This window comes from Onychomys torridus, chromosome 3 (assembly GCF_903995425.1).
Source record: "Onychomys torridus chromosome 3, mOncTor1.1, whole genome shotgun sequence".
NCBI lineage: Eukaryota > Metazoa > Chordata > Mammalia > Rodentia > Cricetidae > Onychomys > Onychomys torridus.
In genome coordinates, this window is record NC_050445.1 from 719,770 (window position 1) to 739,072 (window position 19,303).

The window sequence follows — 19,303 nt, forward strand, 5'->3', positions numbered from 1 at the left end:
CTACATATTATGATACAACATACCATTCATAAACTATAAATGTGATATGTTAAAATTCTAGTATTGTGTCAGGTTGTCATGATAATGGGATGTTATTATGTAGTGGTTAAATACATCATATTGTTGAAGTATTTTCTAATTTCAAATAACATTAAAAAAAGCTTTCTTAACTGGTGCTGAGATGTGTCTTCTGGTGTCCTAAGAAAGCCAAGGCAGAGGCCGGGCAGTGGTGGTGCATGCCTTTAATCCCAGCACTCGGGAGGCAGAGGCAGGTGGATCTCTGTGGGTTCGAGGCCAGCCTAGTCTACAGAGCGAGGTCCAGGACAGGCTCCAAAACTACACAGAGAAACCCTGTCTTGGAAAAAAGAAGAAGGAAGAGGAGGAGGAGGAGGAAAGCAAGCCAAGGCAGACTGCTGATGTGACACCCGAGATTTCTGGCTAACTGAAGATGCATGCAGGTTTGGTCTTGGGAGCATACCAGAGGGTATGGACTGAGGTCAGGCGACTGTATTAGTCTCCTTTCTGTTGCCATTGTGACACACCACATCGTATAGAAGGATGAGTTTATTTGGGTAAGTAAGAGTCCATAATGGTGGGGCGGGGAGACATGGTAGCAGGTGGCCCTGTCAGGAAGCTGGGAGCTCACATCATAAACCAGAAACACAAAGTAGAGAGAGTGAATTGGAAGTGAGGCAAGGCTATAAACTCTCAAATCTTGCCTCAAGAGGCATACTTCCTTCAGCAAGGCTGCACCTCCCCATAACTTCCCTAAACAGTGCCACCAATGAGAGACCAAGTGTTCAAATACTTAGTCCTATGGGGGACGTTCATTGAAACCACCACACTGATGCTGACAATTCTTTCAAGTCGCCTGAGTGGTTGTACTGAAAGGGAGTTTGGGCAGGCAGGAGCCACAGCTGACGGTTTTGGTTGTTTGGTAAGCAAGTACAGATGGCCTGCAAACAGCAGCACCTGCCACCACAGAAAACAAAATACCCGTGATGCATCTGTTCTGCTGAACCACAAAGCCTTTGCAGTGACGGGATAGAGTTTCCGTGCATTTCCAGGCCAGACCTGGCTTTTAGGAGACATTAAAGCAAGGGCAGGTAGATACACACTGGCTTCTAAATCTATTTTCTGAATTAAATTGAAGGTGTTGCTGAATCCCAGCTAGGCGTTAACAGGGGTGTGATGTTGCAAAAATAGACAGGGTCTGTCCTTGAAAGACTAACAAGGACTTTTCAACCAAGCGAAGCACTTTCTGTCTACTGAAGCACATGATGACTATAGTGTTTTCCGACAACATCCAAGACTGTCACAAAAAGGTATGAAAGCAAATTGTAGAGTATCTTCTTCCACCAAGTGTGTCTCTGGGTCATGTCAAGTCCTCTTCAGAATAAGGCTCCCCAGAGAGTCTTGCACCCAGTTAAAGGCCTGCTGCAGAGTCTGTCTGGGTGACCTATAGACCTAAGATTTCTGTTTCTGGTTGTGGCTGCTCCTGTGTACTGACTGAATCTTTCTCCATGAAGAGGTGGTACTTTTTCTTCACTGCCCATGCTCTCAGGCTTCCATGTCCTGCTTAACAAGAGCAGCCAAGGGAGAAGCTTGGACACGTCTGTGTGGCTTCATTAGACTGCCTCAGCCATGCGATGGAGCTGACACTGACGCATTCCTTTGTCCACAGCACTTAGTGAGTAGGTACCTTGGGCCAGACACCTTCCAAGATGCTGGCTGTACATTGGTAAAAACAATAAACCAAATATCTGTCTTCCTGTGGATTATTTTGTGGTGGGGAGCAAGAAAAGAGCCATGTAAACGTCTGACTACATCAACAGGTGCTATGAAGAACAATAAAACTGAGCACTGGGCTAGAGCACATGGGAATGGTGTGATGGGCCAAATAACAGACCCCAAAGGTGAGCTGTCTCTAATCCCTTCAATGTGGGAGTGTTCCCTTACATGACAAAAATCACTTGGCAGATGCAAACTATGAATTGTGATGTTGGAGAGGACCTGAGTTTAGTTCCCAGCATCCACATTGGGCAACTCATATCTGACCTCTTCTGGTCTCATCAGGCACCTGAATGCATATGTGCACGCAAACACACACACACACACACACACACACACACACACACACACACACACCAAAGCATAAATATTAAAATACTTTTGAAGTGAAGAGATTAGATTGGTGAAATAGTTAAAAACAAAATATGATAACCCAGAAAACTTCAGGATAAAGACAGAAGAGAAAGAAAACAGCTTCAATTTTTAATGTGAAACCAGAGAGTCACAACACATGTGATCTGCTGAGAGTGCAGACATGAAAAAAAAAAACCACCTTTTTACACAGCCTGGGAGATGCACCTGCTACAGTGCTGTTGCACACTGCTGCATGCTGCTGCATACTGCTGCACGCTGCTACATACTGCTGCACACTACTGCACACTGCTACATACTGCTGCATACTGCTACATACTACTGCATGCTGCTGCATGCTGCTGCATACTGCTACATACTGCTGCATGCTGCTGCATACTGCTGCACACTGCTACATACTGCCGCACGCTGCTGCATGCTGCTGCACACTGCTACATACTGCTGCATGCTGCTGCATACTGCTACATACTGCTGCATATTGCTGCATGCTGTTGCATACTGCTGCACTCTGCTGCATGCTGCTACATACTGCTGCATGCTGCTGTATACTGCTACCGTGCTGCTGCACACTGCTGCATTATGCTGCATACTGCTGAATACTGCTGCACACTGCTGGATGCTGCTACACGCTGCTGCATACTGCTGAATACTGCTGCACACTACTGAATACTGCTGGATGCTGCTGCACACAGCTGCATGCTGCTTCACACTGCTGCATACTGCTGCATGCTGCTTCACACTGCTGCTACAGTGCTGCTGCACACTGCTGTATACTGCTGCATATTGCTGCACACTGCTGCACACTGCTGCATACTGCTGCATGCTGCTACATACTGCTACAGTTCTGCTGAATACTGCTGTACACTGCTGCATACTGCTGCATGTTGCTGCATACTGCTACATACTGCTGTATACTGCTGCATACTGCCACTGTGAAGGTTTATCTTCACTGTCACCTTGACAGGACTTGGAACTGCCTAGAAGACACAGCTCTGGGCATGCCTCTAAGAGAGTCTCCAGAGATGTTTAGCTGAGGAAAACCCACTCTGAATGTGAGCAGCATCACGGTGAGGGTCTTAGACTGGATAAAAGGAGAAAACAAGTTGCGCACCAGCAATAATCTCTCTGCTTCCTGACTGCAGAGGCAACGTGATCAGCTGCCTCAGGTTCCTGCTGCCACAGCTAGCTCTGCTGCCCGCCATGATGGGCCATTTCCTCAAACCATGAGGCAAGATAAACTCTCAAGGAGCAGTTGTTGGGTGTTCCATCACAGTAAGAGAACAGTGCCTCCTACACCCCAAAGTACACACCAGAAACTTAGTTGGCAATGCACAGTGTTAGAGGTGGGGCCCTTAGAAGGTGATTGGGCAGACTGAGAGCACAGATTGCTGCTGTTACTGAATGCATGGGCCATCATCATGGGAGTGGGTTCCTGAGAAGAGGCTGTGAGGGCCCCGCTTGCTTCCTCTCTCCCTCTCATTGCCTTTGTTATGTCGTGTTCGCTCTTCCACTATTCATCATGAAGATTCTCATCAGCTCTGAGCCCTTGGACTCCGACTTCTCAGCTTCCAGAACTGTAAGAAGTAAATCTCTGTTCTAAGTTCCCAGATCCATGCTGGGCATGGCAGTGCCAGCCTGTAATCCCAGGAGTGGTGGAGCCGCGCTAACAAAGTCCAAGTCAGCCATGACCGCACAGCAAGGCCCTGTCTCAAAACCAAACCAAATCCAAACCAACGCCAAATAAAGAATGACTCACTCTCAGGAGAGCTGTTCTAACAGTACAACACAGGGGACGGTACAAACTGTCCCACGGCTGAAAGTGGTCCCCAGGCAGAGGACTCGATCACACCGTCTGTCAGTGGTGGTTCATCCTAAATTTCACCTCGTGATTAGAGAAAGCCACCTTCATTTCTGTTGTGTACATCCAAAGGGAACCATGTGTGTATCTTTGTTTTGAGACAAGTCTGGAATTCGCTATATAGTCAAGGGTGGCCTTGAACTCCTGATCCTCCTGTGTCTATTTCCTCAGTGCTGAGATCACAGGCATTCACCACCCGTCTTTATGACGGGCAGTAGGCCTGCCATTTGGAAACTTTAGAAGTTTCCCACCACCTGGAGTCTGGATGATCAGTTCAACTTCCTTTGATGATTACAATTCCACGATGTGACTCCTGTCCTGGTGTTAGACAGTGAACTTGGAAAAAGGTACTGGAGCTTTAAGAAAGAATTAAACAAGCCTCAAATAGACAGAAGTTCTTAATTACAAGTTTTCTGGGGTGAATGCCTTCACCAAGGGGGAACCTGGGATAGGGAGTCTTTTCCTTTTTTCCCCAGAAATAATCAAAACAGTGTTTCTGATTTTTAGCTTGTATTTGCTGGCACAGTGATCCTGGATTATCTATCTGGGCACACTCACCTGTGCCTTTGTATGTTGATTCAGGGAAAGTCTACACAGTGAAGTGACACCAAGGCTGGACACTGCTTTGCAGATGTTGGAAGGGGCTATGAGCCAAGGACCCGAGGCTACAGCTCCAGATGGGACAAGGTAGGGAAACAGGATCTCCCTGGAGGAAGACGGCCGGCCCATCAGACACCCTGATTTCATCTCTTTGAAGTTTTGGACTTTTGAAAGGGTAAGTGGAGTTGGTAAGCCTGCAAGCTGGTGATACTTTGTTACAACAGCTCTGGGAAATGTGGTGTGAGGATGGGAGAGGCGAATCAAAATTTGAACCCAGGCAAAGAGGGAGGCTGAGAGGAACCTCAGGGCATCATCTGGGCAGATAGGACAGCAACTCCAAAGGCCTGTTTGGAAGCAATTTGTGACTGGCCAGACTGAGTCCAGCAGGTGGGTATTCATGATGCCTGAAAGTGGCCGGTGAAGTCAGTTCATGCTGTGGCATTGATTTGGATGCTACTAAAAATTGCAAGGGAGGGATGGGAATAGGGTGAATATTCACAGAGTCTCCAGCATCCTATAAACTGGGTGTGGTAGCATATACCTGAAATCCTATCATTAGGAGGTAAGGCAGAAGGATCAGAAGTTCAAGGCCATCCTTGGCTCCATAATGAATTTGCGGCCAGTTTAGGTGATATGGAACCTCATTTGCCATCAGAAACACACACACACACACACACACACACACACACACACACACACACAGAGAGAGAGAGAGAGAGAGAGAGAGAGAGAGAGAGAGAGAGAGAGAGAGAGAGAGACAAGGGTGCCATTTGCTGCCCTGCCCCCAGGCAGGGGTGCAATCTGGCCTGATTGACCTTTAAAAATGTCACACTGACTAAGGGCTGGGGCTGGGGAGTCAGACAGCTGCTGCTCTGGGTGGGCAGCAGCTCCTCATGGCTTCGAGGCGCCAACACAGACTCTTCCTCTGCAGGAAACTTGAGGTACCTGCTGGCTTCCTTCCGATCAACTGTATTCTGCTTCTTTTAGCAAAAATTAGACTCTGGGAACTGGGTATGCAATAGAAAGTGTCTCCTGTAGCAGAGCTGACACCCAATCCCCACCCAAGGCTGGAGGCCTCTGGGAGCCGTGCCCTTCCTATGCAGTATTCATGTCTTTGTGCAGCTACAGCTATTTTTAGAACACCATAGCTGAAGCACTCTGATCTCTTCCACAGAAGCCATTAAGATCCTTTTCACCTAAGATGCTCACCCCAGGAATGACTTCGAAATGCTTTTGTTCCTTGTTTGTTAGTGCTGGGGATGGAACTTAGGGCCTGTGTGTGCTCAGAAAGCACCCTGCCACCGAGCTAGATCCTCAGCCTTTCTTTTTCTTCCTTCCTTCCTTCCTTCCTTCCTTCCTTCCTTCCTTCCTCTCTCCTTTCTTTCTCTCTCTCTCCTTTCTCTCTCTCTGTCTCTCTCTGTCTCTCTCTCTGTCTCTCTGTCTCTCTCTCTCTCTCTCTGTCTCTCTCTCTCTCTCTCTCTGTCTCTCTCTCTCTCTCTCTCTCTCTCTCTCTCTCTCTCTCTCTCTCTTTTGGACAGCTGACTTCAAATCTAAGGTCCTCCTGCCTCAGACTCTTGAGTGCCACCATCCCTAGGCTCTCCGTCTGGTTTCTATTGTAATGAGATACCTGAGATTGAGAAACTTATAAGGGGAGAGCTTGATTTGGGCTCACCATCCTGGAGGCTGGGGAGTTCAAAACATCACTTCTGGTGAGGGCCTTATAGTATTTCATAGTGTGGTGGGCTTCAAGAGGAAGTGCAGGCGTGTATGGGAGAGCAAACGAGAGAGGCATCCTTCCTCCACCTGCTTTCATGAGAACCAGCCCTTCCTGTAAGAAAGGCCTTAGCCTTTCTCTTAACACCCCATCGCCCTTAGAGCCTCCCATCACAAGGCTTCTGCATCTCCCTCCCTCCACGGCTCTCCACGTAGGAATTGGAACTGGCGGTCAATGTGTCCTTTGGAGGGATAAGCCATCGTCACTGACACCTGCTGTGGGGTGGTTCTGTCAGGGCTTCTGTGGAGGAATTCCTTTCCTCAGCCTCAACAGATTCTTAGTTGGGTCCGACTCCTGTAACAAAAGCTGGATTAACCAGAGGAAAACAGATAGCTTTTATTTTTACTTTCTATTTCACATACAGGTGGGAGATACCCAGGGATAAGTAGTTTTCAACAAGGTAGCTTTGAATTCCAGCCCATTCAGTATCTTCAATAAACAACAGTGATTTTTTAGGTTTTTTTTTTTTATCATTAGTTTTCCACTGTGTTGGAGACCTAACCCAGGACTCCCTGGGCAATCACACTACCGCGAGCCATACCCTCAGCACAAAGGGACAAGGCCAGGGGAAGGACTTTGAGCCTCTAGGGGTGGCACCTTGTAAAGGGCAGCTAGTGACGCTTGTTGATGGTTTAATTTGCTGCTATCTCCAGGCCTCCCAGGGCCTCAAGCTGTCCTCAGTGCCTTTGCTCTCCCTGGTGGTGGGTGGGCATCTTCTGTCTTGTAAATACTTCTCCTGCTTGGAGGTCAAGCAGGACAGAGGGCCTTTCTGCACCTACTCCTTAATTGTCCTCAGCCAAGCAACCCTTTGTATTTGAAAGTGACCTATTCAGTGGGTCTCTCCCACTGCTTTCTCTTGTTCAGCAGCTGGGAGAGCCCAGGAGACAGGGTTGTGTAGGGTGTTACACCCAGTGGCTGTCCTTTATCCAGGTCTGGGTGGGATGTGCCTTCTGTGTGCTCTCCTGGAACAGTTCTGGGGGTCTTGTAATCTGCCTCAGACATACTGTTAGAATTACTATGGAATAGTTACAGGAAATCCACCAAGGTGAATTCTCCCTTCTCCTCTCCCATTCCTCCATCTCCAGCTTTTCAACAGCCAGTCATTCAGACATCATTAACAAGGACTTTAAAATTTTGTGTTAACTAACCCAAGAGGTATTTCCAATGGCACACACCGTTAAAAGCCTCTTGTCATCCTTTCTCATTCTGGAAAACCAGCATGGACCACTTCTGCTGGGTCATGAAGAGACTCAGTGCCTGCACAATGGAAGATTTTTCACACTGATTAAATAGTTGTGAGATTTATGGACTGCCGGGGCAGTCTTGGGGCTGCTGCTAAGCAGTATGTGGGCATCTTCAGAAGACCGGCTCTCTAGAGACATGGTTCCATCCTCCAGCTGCTTGCTCATTTAACCATGTAACTCAAAACAAAGAGCCGGCTCTTCAGGAAGAGAAAAGGAATCTCCCAGGGCTCTCCAGGGGGCCCTTGGCCCAGTCTGGCTCTATACTGCTCCAGTAACGATGTCAAAAGCTGGAGCATTCTACATTAGGCTAGATCACTTGGCCATTTGGCTGGTTGCTGGACCATGTCTTCCTACCTCTGACACGGTACAGGTTGAAGCCCCCAATTCTAAGGCTTTACATTTCTGACCAGTACAAAGGCTCAGGAATCTTTGCCCAAGTCCCTGACATTTTTTCCCCTTGCAGAGTCAAGGCTGGGCACTCTGTTTCTTTCATTGAGAAAAAAAGCACAGGTAGCATCTACTGAATGGGGATGGGAGGGGGAACAAGTACTTCCTTCCGGGGTCAGGAGAAAAGGAATGCTTTGGAGCTGTGGTTCTTTCTAGTGCTCCATCCTTCAGTACACTTCCTCATGTGTGGTGACCCCCAGTTATACAATTATTTCATTGCTACTTCATAACTTTAATTTTGCTACTGGTACGAGCCATAATGTAAATATCTGATATGTAGGATATCTGATATGTGATCCTCAAAGGGGTTGAGATCCACAGGTTGAGAGCTGATAAAGGGCCTTGTTTAAGAAAGGAGAGGGGCTGATCACAGATGTGATGAAGGGGTCTCTTTGAGTGTATGAAATCTGCTTGCGGGGCTCTTGGGAAATGCAGTAATCAACTCTAGTGATCTCGAGGCATCAGATCTGCACACTCGTTAACCACAAGCATTTTACATTTCACATTTACTCTGCTGGGCCCAGCATATAGTGCTCCCCCCAACCCCCTCTTCCCTGCCCCCCTCCACCTCTGCACACAACTGCAGTGGGTAAGGGTGAGGCTGGGTAGTGCTGCCCCTGTTTCCATCACCAACCATGCAGCAGTCTGGCCTCCCAGTTAGCCCTCTAACATCTCCAAGGCCCAGCTGTGTCATTTGTAAAGTGAAGACCAGAGAGTCTGTTTCACAGGGCTGTTGAGGGGATGAAATGAGATGTGTAGGAGAGGGTCTTTGTTTTGTTTTTAGAGACAGGGTTTCTCTGTGTATCCCTGGTCTTGGAACTCACTATGTAGATCAGGCTGGCCTAGAACTCACAGAGATCTGCCTGCCTCTGTCTTCAGAGTGCTGGAATTAAAGGTGTGCACCATCACTGCCCAGCAGTGAGAGGGGTTTATCACCACACCCCACACAAAATTAAGTCCCCCTGAGAGGTTACACATTCCTATAAAACATGCAGGTGGAACTGGAGGGTCTTGCTGCATTTTCTTTTGCAACCACTGTGCTTGCTGGACATGTGCTCCACAGATGCTCCATCCATGCTTGCTGAACGGGAAGCTCTACGATCTGAGGTGTACTCTACAGGAAGAGGGAAAGGTCTGCATGCAGCCCACATGTCAGCGACTCCACAGTGAGAGGCAAAATGTGACCCCAACAGTGCATCTATTCCATGAGTGCACACATCTCTGTTCTCTCCCTAGAACATAAACAGGGTCCAAATATTGACAAGTTCTAAAGTTCACGTTGAAAGACAGAGGAGTGATTCTAGACACGTTTTGAAAATCAAATTAAAACACGACAGACTCGCTGTAGGGAATGCTGAAACTGAAGTGTTAAAACTCACTTTCTGCAACGAAACTGTAAACAAAGAGTAACTGGGGATGGAGGAGGTAATGTTCTAAACACAAATCTAAAGGCAAACACCAGAAAGAAAAGGATGGGCAAGTTTCAGCACATAAAACCAAAATTTTCTCACTTCAAAAATTAAAGTTGCTGAGTGTGGTAGACATGCCTGTAATCCCAGGTTTGGGTTCGAGGCCAGTGTGGGCTATATAGTGAGACCTTGCTTCCCATATCCCCACAAAAGTACAGTCCAAGGGAAAACATTTTCCACATACACGACAGATTAGCACCTTCAAACATGAACCCCAAACAACAAAACCAACTTCCCAACCTTGAAACTGGACAAACAAAGGATAAATTCTCAAAAGTCATAGCATAAACTGGTTAAAAAAAAAATCACGTAAAAGTAACAGTTCAGCAAACCAGCAATCCAAGAAACAAAAACCCAAACAAGCGGAGCGGTGGTGGCGCATGCCTGTAATCCCAGCACTCTGGAGGCAGAGGCAGGCGGATCTCTGTGAGTTTGAGGTCAGCCTGGTCTACAAAGCAAGTTCCAGGAAAGGCGCAAAGCTGCACAGAGAAACTCTGTCTCGAAAAAACAAAACAAAACAAAACCCAAAAAACAAACAAAAAACCAAAAACAAACCCCAAAACAAAAACAAACAAACAAAAAACAAAAACAAACAAACAAACAAAAACAAAGCCATTTTAATTAATTTTGGGAAAATAGCCCATGTTGTCAAGGAAATGGGAAAATGGTAATTTCTCAGGGATAACTAATACGTTTTGGATGATCATTTAAAAATACATACCTCGTCTTTGACCATCTGTTTCCACCTCCAAAAGTCTGATACTGGGCATGTACAATGAAACATTAATCTATAAGGATACTGGGCATGTACAATGAAACATTAATCTATAAGGATACTGGGCATGTACAATGTCTGATACTGGGCATGTACAATGAAACATTAATCTATAAGGATATAGAAATTTGTAATCTATTTGTATATTCATGCAGCCATTTAAATACATGAAAAAATATAAAAGAACAATTAAATGGGAGAAAATTTACAATATCTTAAGTAACGAGCCAGCATATACAGTTGCAAGGGATTACCTCAGGCAACCCCAGCATAAAATGCTATTCAGAGCATCAGAGTATGTCAAAACCCCGAATGTAATTGACTCCAGGAGGCTAATATATGAAAGGGCTAGATGGCCCTCTATTTCCTACGCATAGGAGAGATTTTAAAAGTGTTTTTAAAATAATCGTACAATTCAAAACTTGTCTTTGTTGAAAGCATGAAAGGACACGAAATTGCACTGGTCTGGAAGCTCCAAGATGGGGTTCCTTTGGAAAGCCAAGGCCACCTGCTAGTGGGTGAGTCATCACCACAGGCTTGCACCTGCCCCCGCAGACGCCACACTGGCTGCTGTGCGTTTCCAAGCATAAATGACCCACTTGTGCCAAGAGCCACCTGGGCCTGGCCTGCGGCTCCAGAGAGCGGGCAACTCGGGATCTTAGTTGTGGGAATACAGGGCCCTGCAGAGTTCACAGTCGCGGGCCATTCATTCTCCGTCCGGGTGCGTGCAGGGTGCACTGGGTTGCCATGGGATCTGTGGCCCTGGTGAGCGGCTGCCCCGCAGCAGCCCCAACCTGGAGCGGCCTGGGCAAAGCCCCGGGCTCGACGCCAGGGGAACCGTGGGTGGTGCCGTCCAGTTCTCTCGGCCTGAGTCTTTAAAAAGGCAGAGCAGGTGGACCAGACGCAGTGACCACAGCCTGGCCACGGGATGGCCCAGGGGCGAGCGTCCTTCGCAGGGACAGAGGGGTGAGAAACTTGGAGTTCCGGCCAGTGGCCAAAACTCGAGCTGGTGGCTGCCATGGTAACGGAGCCGGGCCCTCCCCCGGCCGTGCGCTTAGGCGGGCGAGAAGCGGGGGTGACCTGGCCCGCCCCGCCCCCAGGCCGCGGCCGCCTAGCCGAGACTGACCCTCTGCAGCTCCTGTAGTCACGTGGCGCTGGGAACCCGGAGGGGGGAGGTTGGGGACGGGCCTGGCAGTTGTGAACTCGAACCTGCCGCTGTCGCGGCGGCGGGGTGGGGAGCGGGCCGCAGAGGCCGGCCTGGGGCTTCATGGATGGGCGCCGCGTCCTCGCAGGGCACGCGGGAGAGGTATGGCCCGAGCAGGGGCGCAGGGGCCACCGAGGGCGCGCGGGGGCAGCTCCACCTGCGGGGCGCGTGACCGTGAGTGTGTGCGGCCGGAGGGGGGGGGGCGCGCGCGGCGGGGAGGGGGGGGCACCGAGTGCTGCGGCGCAGGGCGAGCGCACCTGCGCACAGGCTCCGCTGGGCATGGGACCCAAGATGGCCCGCTCCCTTGTAGGAGCCGGTCCAGCGTGCCGGCGAACGTGGACAGAGGACACTCACCAATACAAAAGGGGGGTGTGGGCCTGCAGCCACCCGGGGCTGTCCTAGATACCGAAGGGGATCCCGGCTGAGTCCTGGGCACACTGGCGCGCCCTGCGCAGACCCTCGGGAAACAGGCCTGGAATTTCTGTTGCGAGGAGAGTGGGGGAAGGGGAGCCAGCAGGGATTCCTGAGTTACTGCTTAGGTCGGCCTTTGGCCACAGAGAAAGATCTTTGCCACAGATCAAGAATTCTTCTGTGACCCTACCAGGCTAGGAGGTGGCCCCCAAAGGCAGCACTGTGCTTCCTGGTGAAGGGCCATGTTCATGCTTCAGTCCAGTGGCCGTTAGATCATTCTGCCAAACTGGGCTGTAGGACTCAAGGCAGAAGCTTGTGGCTTTGCATGGGGGAGGGACTAGGTGAGGACACAAAGCTGCCTGGCAGGGCGCGGAGCCTCACATAGGTTTTCTCTCCCTTCCCCAGGTAAGGCTGACCTCTCTGCAGTTAGAGGTCTGAGCTCTGCCATGGGGATAGGGATGTCTTTATTGCTACAGTTTTCTCTGACATCCGGGAGCCGAAGCAGGCGCTGCAGCAGAAGTTTCCCCAGGAACATCCTCACAAGGAGCTGGAAAAAGCCTCATCCCCAGCTCTGCACTCTCCAGGGTAGAGTCTGGCCTTTCCCGTGTCCTCAAACAAACCCAAGCTCCAGTGTTCAGGTCTCTCTTACCAGCAGGACAGTGGGGGCAGGGGTGAGTCATGTTGGTAGTCCCCCAGAAGAGAGCTGGTTGTAAAGGAGTTGGGGAGGTTGTGCCTGGACTGAGCTCCCGAGCAGACATGAAAGGTCTCGGGGGGAGTCTCCCTGCCACCCCAGAATTCACTCTGTGTAGGAGACTCTCCGGAATCTGGGCTCCACTGCTGCCGTATAGCTGAATATGGGACAGTCCTTGGCCAGGTTTGGGCAGCACCAGGCAAGGAAAACGGAGATGACAGTCTCTTCTCCCCTCCCCTTCCTTACCCCAACAGTCCCTCGTACCCATGAGAGATGCTGAACCAGGGATTGTCCCCTCCCTCCCACAGCAGAGTGTGGGTGTTTCTTGGATTGGGAAGCACTTTCCTTCCTCAATGTCCTAATCGCAATCACTTGGGTGTGGGTGACATGGGCTGGTAGGCAGAATGTGGGCAGTCTGGGCAGGTGGTGGCTTGGCATTAGTCTGTGCTGGGAGAGGCACCTTGCTCCCCCTCCTGAAGAAAGGTGGTTCCCACTTCCCTCCAGGCTTAGAGCTGAGGTCGGGGAGGCTGAAAGTACTGTCCGCAAGGCTTTAGCCAGATGGTTTTCAAGATCTCTGCACACCTCAGTGTTAAGAGGAACACATACTGGCCTGGGGGTTCACAAGACCTGTCCCCCCAGCTTTGGTCTGCTGGGGGTTCACAGTGTCACCCCAGGCAAGTACTGCCACCATTTGAAGCCCCACACTTGCTTCCTGTGTCAAGTGGAGAGCTCTCATGTGGTAGAAAAAGGTGGTTGCCACGGGGAAAGGCATCAAGCGGGTTTGCAATAGGTCAGGCATGGTAGGGAGATGCCAGAGTATTTTCTGTAAGCCCTCCTGACACTAGGGTAAATGCCCTGTGAGAATCTCAAGGAGTGACAGCATGTCTCCCTTCTGGAAGTTTCCAGGGCAGTAAAGATCTAAAGATCCTTGAAATGTTATTTAGAAACTCAAGACCAGCGTGTAGAATAGAACGGTGCTAGCGGTTCCAGAGGGCAGCCTCCTTTGGGGTGGGAGGGAGAACCCGGGGTTAGCTGCGCAGTGACTGTGCCTTTCCACCCTCAGCAGAGGAAGACCCCATGCTGGACCGGCGCTGCAGGGGCACCGTGGCCATGGGCCCAGCCCAGCCCAGGCTCCTTTCCGGGCCCTCCCAGGAGTCCCCCCAGCCTGAAAGAGGGTTGAGGCACCAACAGTCAGTAGCTCAGCCAGGAGACCAAGCACCAGGCAAGGCCCATCGCTGTGCCCACTGTCGGAGGCGCTTCCCGGGCTGGGTGGCCCTGTGGCTTCACACTCGTCGGTGCCAGGCCAGGCTGCCACTGCCCTGCCACCAGTGCAGCCAGCGTTTTCGCCACGCCCCCTTCCTAGCGCTGCACCTTCAGGTTCATGCCTCTGCCATCCCTGATCTGGGTTTCACCTGCCACCTCTGTGGGCATAGCTTCCGAGGCTGGGTAGCCCTGGTACTACACCTCCGGGCTCACTCAGCTGCAAAGCGGCCCATCACGTGTCCCGAATGTGACAGGCGCTTCTGGCGACAAAAGCAGCTTCGAGCTCACCTGCAGAGGTGCCATCCCCCTGTCCCTGAGGCTAGGCCCTTCATATGTGGCAACTGTGGGCGGAGCTTTGCCCAGTGGGACCAGCTGGTTGTTCACAAGCGGGTGCACGTCACTGAGGCCCTGGAGGAGGCAGCAGCCAAGGCCCTAGGTCCCCGACCCCGAGGCCGGCCGGCAGTGGCTGCCCCCAGGCCGGGCGGAGATGCCGTGGACCGCCCCTTCCAGTGTGCCTGCTGCGGCAAGCGCTTCCGTCACAAGCCCAACCTGATCGCCCACCGCCGCGTGCACACTGGCGAGCGACCACACCAGTGCCCAGAGTGCGGGAAACGCTTCACCAACAAGCCCTACCTAACTTCGCACCGGCGCATACACACCGGCGAGAAACCCTACCCGTGCACCGAGTGTGGCCGCCGCTTCCGCCACAAACCCAACCTGTTGTCGCACAGCAAAATCCACAAGCGCTCAGAGGTCTCCGCGCAGGCCGCCCTGGGCACCGGGAGTCCCCAGATGGCAACGGAGCCCGTGGTGCAGCCCGCACTTGGGGCTCCCCTGGGGTCCCCGCGGACCCCGGCAGAGGCATCAGTGCCTTTGCACAACTGCGCCGACTGTGGCCGCAGCTTCCGGCTCGAGCGCTTCCTGAGGCTGCACCAGCGACAGCACACAGGCGAGCGGCCCTTCTCCTGCCCCGAGTGCGGCAAGAACTTCGGCAAGAAGACACACTTGGTTGCTCACTCGCGAGTGCACTCGGGTGAGCGGCCTTTCGCCTGCGAGGAGTGTGGGCGCCGCTTCTCACAGGGCAGCCACCTGGCAGCCCACCGGCGCGACCACGCACCCGAGAGGCCCTTCGTGTGCCCCGACTGTGGCAAGGCTTTCCGCCACAAGCCCTACCTGGCAGCACACCGGCGCATCCACACCGGCGAGAAGCCCTACGTGTGTCCAGACTGTGGCAAAGCCTTCAGTCAGAAGTCCAACCTGGTGTCCCACAGGCGCATCCACACAGGCGAGCGGCCCTACGCCTGCCCCGACTGTGACCGCAGCTTCAGCCAGAAGTCCAACCTTATCACACACCGGAAAAGCCACATCCGGGATGGTGCCTTCTGCTGTGCTATCTGCGGTCAGACCTTTGACGACGAGGAGCGACTCTTGATGCACCAGAAGCAGCACGATGCCTAAGAGGGGCCACAGGCCTGGATGTCCTTGGCAACAGCGTGGCAGAGGGCCGTGTGGGGTGCCTACACTGGCACGGCTGGAGAGGATCCCAGGGGATAGAAGAGGCGGAGTGATCTGGGCGCTGTTCAGGATTAAAGTTGCCCCAGGTGGTCAGGGAACCCATTTTAGAATGCAGGGACCTGGCTTTGAGCTAGCCGGCCCCCACCTGGTTTTTGTAAGGTCAACTCAGACCGCTCTGTACCCTGGAAAAGTAGCAATAGCAACTCCATCTACCCTTTGAATCCTCAGCTAGAGGAACCACCAGTGGGAAGGGAGCCACTCCATCCTCTGGTGTTAACGCCTTAATGTCCCAGTCTTTACTATGAGTTACTTCAGGTCATTTTTTGGAAGTAGGTGTGGTATAGTCATAGTAAATGAATCCTGGGGCAGGGAAAGTGGGCCAGTTGGATACACCTTGGTGAGCCTGCTGCTGGCTTTGTCAAGCAGTAGGAGAGGTGAAGCTGAGCTGTTATTTTTCTTTTTCTTCTTTTTTAAACCAGTACCCTTCCGCAGTGACTCCTGCATAGGTACCCAGATGTGTAGAGGCCCGCCCATCCTCGGTTGGCAATTCTATCCACATCCAGGTTACCCTGGCAGGACATTTATTTACCCTTCACCTGCCTGGCTTTATCTGCCCTTTCTCCCCAAGTAGGGGGCTTCCCTGGTGGTTTTGTTTGAACCCCTGGCTCTCCCAACTCTTTCCAGAGCTTCAGGAGTTCTGGGAAAGCCTATCCCTCTGATGCTGGGGCTTTGACTGCAGGGAAGGTCCTGGGTAGATTTCCTTTGTAAGGTTTCCAGGGTGTGGATGCCAGCCTCCACCGTGCACCTCGGTGTTGGGGCGCTCTTACCTCCAGAGGCACTGGTTCTATGTAGGGTGATTCTAATTGTTAGAAAATCCTTACCTGTAATGATTGGAGTCTGCTTTCCTATGATTTCTGCCTACTGGGTCTTATTTTGTTCTCTACACCGAAAAAGAACAACCATTTACCCTCCTTTTCAAACTAGAGAATAAAGATTTGGTTTTAGAACTAGTGGCTGGCTGTGTTCCTTTCTGTGGGAGCTATGATGATGGGGGAAAGAACATCACTCTGTTTCCAGAAAAGAAGTCAGGCTCTGGGAGCTTTGACAGCAGCTGAGTGCCTTATACTCTCCTCCCAGTCCTTGCTGAAGGCAGAGCTAGACATACCTGAGCTTGAGCAAATTCAGGTGTGTGCAAAAGTACCAGAGAACAAACCTGCTTATTTTGGAATCAAGGTCTTGGAATGTTGGACCCAGGACTCTGATTGTGTTCTTCCCACTTCAGCCTTCACGTGGAGTCACTGAGGGCTTCATCGGAGGGACGGCGAACCTTACATACTGCGGTCACACCTGCAGCTTTGTCAGGCTGTTGTCATGAAAAAAGGGGTCTCTTGGGAAAGAGGTACTCTGAGCAGCAAAGACAGCTTTCAGCTAACACCCCCAATACTGATTACAGATCCACACATGAACTCAGCCTCCTCTGGGGTCAGCTCAAAGTCAGCAGGTTCCCTAAGGGGGAAAGGGGTTTCTGGTAGGTTTGCTGCAGGCCCATCCTTGATAGTTTCACACAGCTGAGTGCTGCTCTTGCTGAGCATCCATAGGCCCTCTTGCCTGCCGTCGGCATCGATTCCTACACAGAACGGTGCATAAGAATAACTAACCTTTTGGGAATGCTAAGAAGTACAGAACGGTGCATAAGAATAACTAACCTTTTGGGAATGCTAAGAAGTTCTACCTGATCCTACTGATGGGCTGCTCTGGATGCTCTTCTCCCTTTAAATTCATGCAAACACTTGCACATGATCCTGTAATGCTGATTACTAGAGGCTGACTGAGACCTGTCTGTCTACCCCTGCCCCCTTTTCTCTTAGTGCTGTATATGTGTATCTACTTGCCTTCACGTATGTCTGTGTACATGTGTGTACCTGGTACCTGTGGAGGCTAGACCAGAAGAGGGTATTAGACCTCTAGAACCGGAGTTAAGAAACAGTTGTGAGCCACTATGTGAGCTCTAGGACCAAACCCAAGTCTTCTCCAAGAGCAGCAGGTGCTCTGATGAGTCAACCATCTCCCCAGCTCCCCTCTCACTCTTGACTTTCACTACATAGCAAAAAATAATAAATTTGTGTGCTGCTTTTGGTTACATAATATTGAGGTTGGGGAGATGGCTCGGTTTGTAGAACATATTCCTCTCAAGCATGAGGACCGGAGTTTGGCTCCCAGAGGCCATGTGAAAAGCTGAGTATGGTGGCTCACAATTGTAATCCCACAGGCAGTGCAACCCCAGTATCTTGCTGGTCACCTTAGCCTAGGCTACTTGATGAAGTTCCAGGCCAATTAGAGACCCTGTCTTAAGAAGATAACAGGTGCCTGAAGATACATGCTGTGACCCTCTGGCTTTCACATGCATTCCCCATACACATACACACAAATTTTATAATGCAGACTCTCCCTGTATGTGTATATATGCATGTGTATCAACACATATGTAGTTTGTTTTGAGACAGGATCTAACATAGCTCCAGGCTGGCCTTGAACTAACTATGTAAGGTAGGCTGGCTTTCAACTACTGATCCTTTGGACTTTACCTCCCAAGTACTGGGATTCCAAGCAAGCACCGCCACATGCAACTTCTCTTTATGTGCTTTAAATATCTATCTTGGCCCCTCATTCTCTCATACCTGAAGTTTAAAGGATTGTCTCCCAGCCATTTCTTTTTGTGCATTTTCAGCTGCCCTGTTTTGGCTTGGTGGGAAATACTTCTAGATGTGCTTCAATCTTTCAACAGCCTTGGTTCTGGAGTGTCAGTCTGAAGAAATCTGCCACTCTAGAGTGGAATTGCTTGCTGTTCCAGGGCCACGCTAGCTGGTGGAAGATCTGGAACTAGAATGCTGCTCAGAGAGGAATGAAAATCAAGAAAGATATATAAGCAGGTGGAAAATTATTCATCTGATCCACAGACAAATATGCCAAAGTCCAGAAACAGAAAAGTCTCTTGTGATTACTGCACGTGAAGTTAGTGGGAAAATGGGTAGAAATTCCACCCCAGTTTCCATTATGCTTAAGAGCTGGATAGCAGCTGGGCTTAGAGCAAGCCCCTATTGTTCAGCTGCATTGGTCCCATGGTAGGGGTCGTGGGAAGTCATCCATCTTGGTTCCAAATGCACCTTCAAAGTAGCTCTGGAGAGAAAATGCAGTTTCTCTCCAGTTGACCCTACCGTGGTTCCTAAGCCTGGAGTGAGAGAATTTACCCAACTTTGACCCAACTAAAGGCAGGAGTGGCAGGAATTCTTTCAGATGGATGGAAGTGGTTGGAGATGAAAACACTTCCCTGGAGGTGTTTGGAAACAGTTACCTTCCTTGGCGGTCTGGACCAGGTTACCAGCTTGAAGATATTTCATTCAACTGAACCCTAGAGTGCAGTGAAACTAGCTGTAACCTCTTCAGACCTGTTTCCTCAGCTAGAAAAAGCTCTCGAGTGCAACGATTTCCAAGGCTACTCCCAGACAGCACCAAACATCATTTATCACGACTGTGGTCTGCTGAGGTGCGCATTGCATACTCATGCAATGATGGCTCATTGCATACTCATGAGGTACAAGAGTCCTGCAATGTTTAACAGGCGGGCGTGTGCAGTGTCACCTGAACACAGCGTTCAGGGACTAAAGAAAAAGGGCCACACTAAAATGGGCATACTCTCGAGAGGGCTCCTAACTGTGGTCCGCGAAGGCTTCCCAGCACGGACACCAGTAGCACCTCGAGTATACTAGCTACTGCCGGACCCCGCACCTACGTTAGGAGTTCAGATGTCAACACGCGCATGTGCGGGAGGCAGAGCGCGCAAAGGCGGGCAGATCCGAGGCACCTGGTGGACAGGGGAGAACGACGTAAT

At 50.7% G+C, this 19,303-nt stretch overlaps 1 protein-coding gene across 8 annotated transcripts; it reads left to right on the forward strand.

Annotated features, from left to right (window-relative positions):
• The first annotated feature begins 11,109 nt into the window (after positions 1 to 11,109).
• Repin1 (replication initiator 1) lies at positions 11,110 to 16,425 on the forward strand. Of its 8 annotated transcripts, none has more exons than XM_036182359.1 (3): positions 11,110 to 11,296; positions 12,351 to 12,530; positions 13,700 to 16,425. In XM_036182359.1, the coding sequence occupies exons 2-3, from the start codon at positions 12,392 to 12,394 to the stop codon at positions 15,355 to 15,357; spliced, it is 1,797 nt and encodes a 598-aa protein (XP_036038252.1). In that variant the 5' UTR covers positions 11,110 to 11,296; positions 12,351 to 12,391; the 3' UTR covers positions 15,358 to 16,425. The 8 variants fall into 8 exon arrangements, with proteins under 8 accessions (XP_036038252.1, XP_036038248.1, XP_036038247.1 ...); XM_036182355.1 differs by lacking the exon at positions 11,110 to 11,296 and adding an exon at positions 11,353 to 11,636 and having other exon boundaries at positions 12,422 to 12,530; positions 13,703 to 16,425; XM_036182354.1 differs by lacking the exon at positions 11,110 to 11,296 and adding an exon at positions 11,354 to 11,636 and having other exon boundaries at positions 12,422 to 12,530.
• The last annotated feature ends 2,878 nt before the right edge of the window (positions 16,426 to 19,303 follow it).

Bases quoted from the DNA above. Each gene is read 5' to 3' on its own strand.
- Repin1 (XM_036182354.1), top strand. From the start codon at position 11,598: ATGGATGGGCGCCGCGTCCTCGCAGGGCACGCGGGAGAG. The intron at 11,637-12,421 runs GTATGGCCCGAG...TTATTGCTACAG, and splicing joins TCGCAGGGCACGCGGGAGAG to TTTTCTCTGACATCCGGGAG. The intron at 12,531-13,699 runs GTAGAGTCTGGC...TTCCACCCTCAG, and splicing joins CCAGCTCTGCACTCTCCAGG to CAGAGGAAGACCCCATGCTG.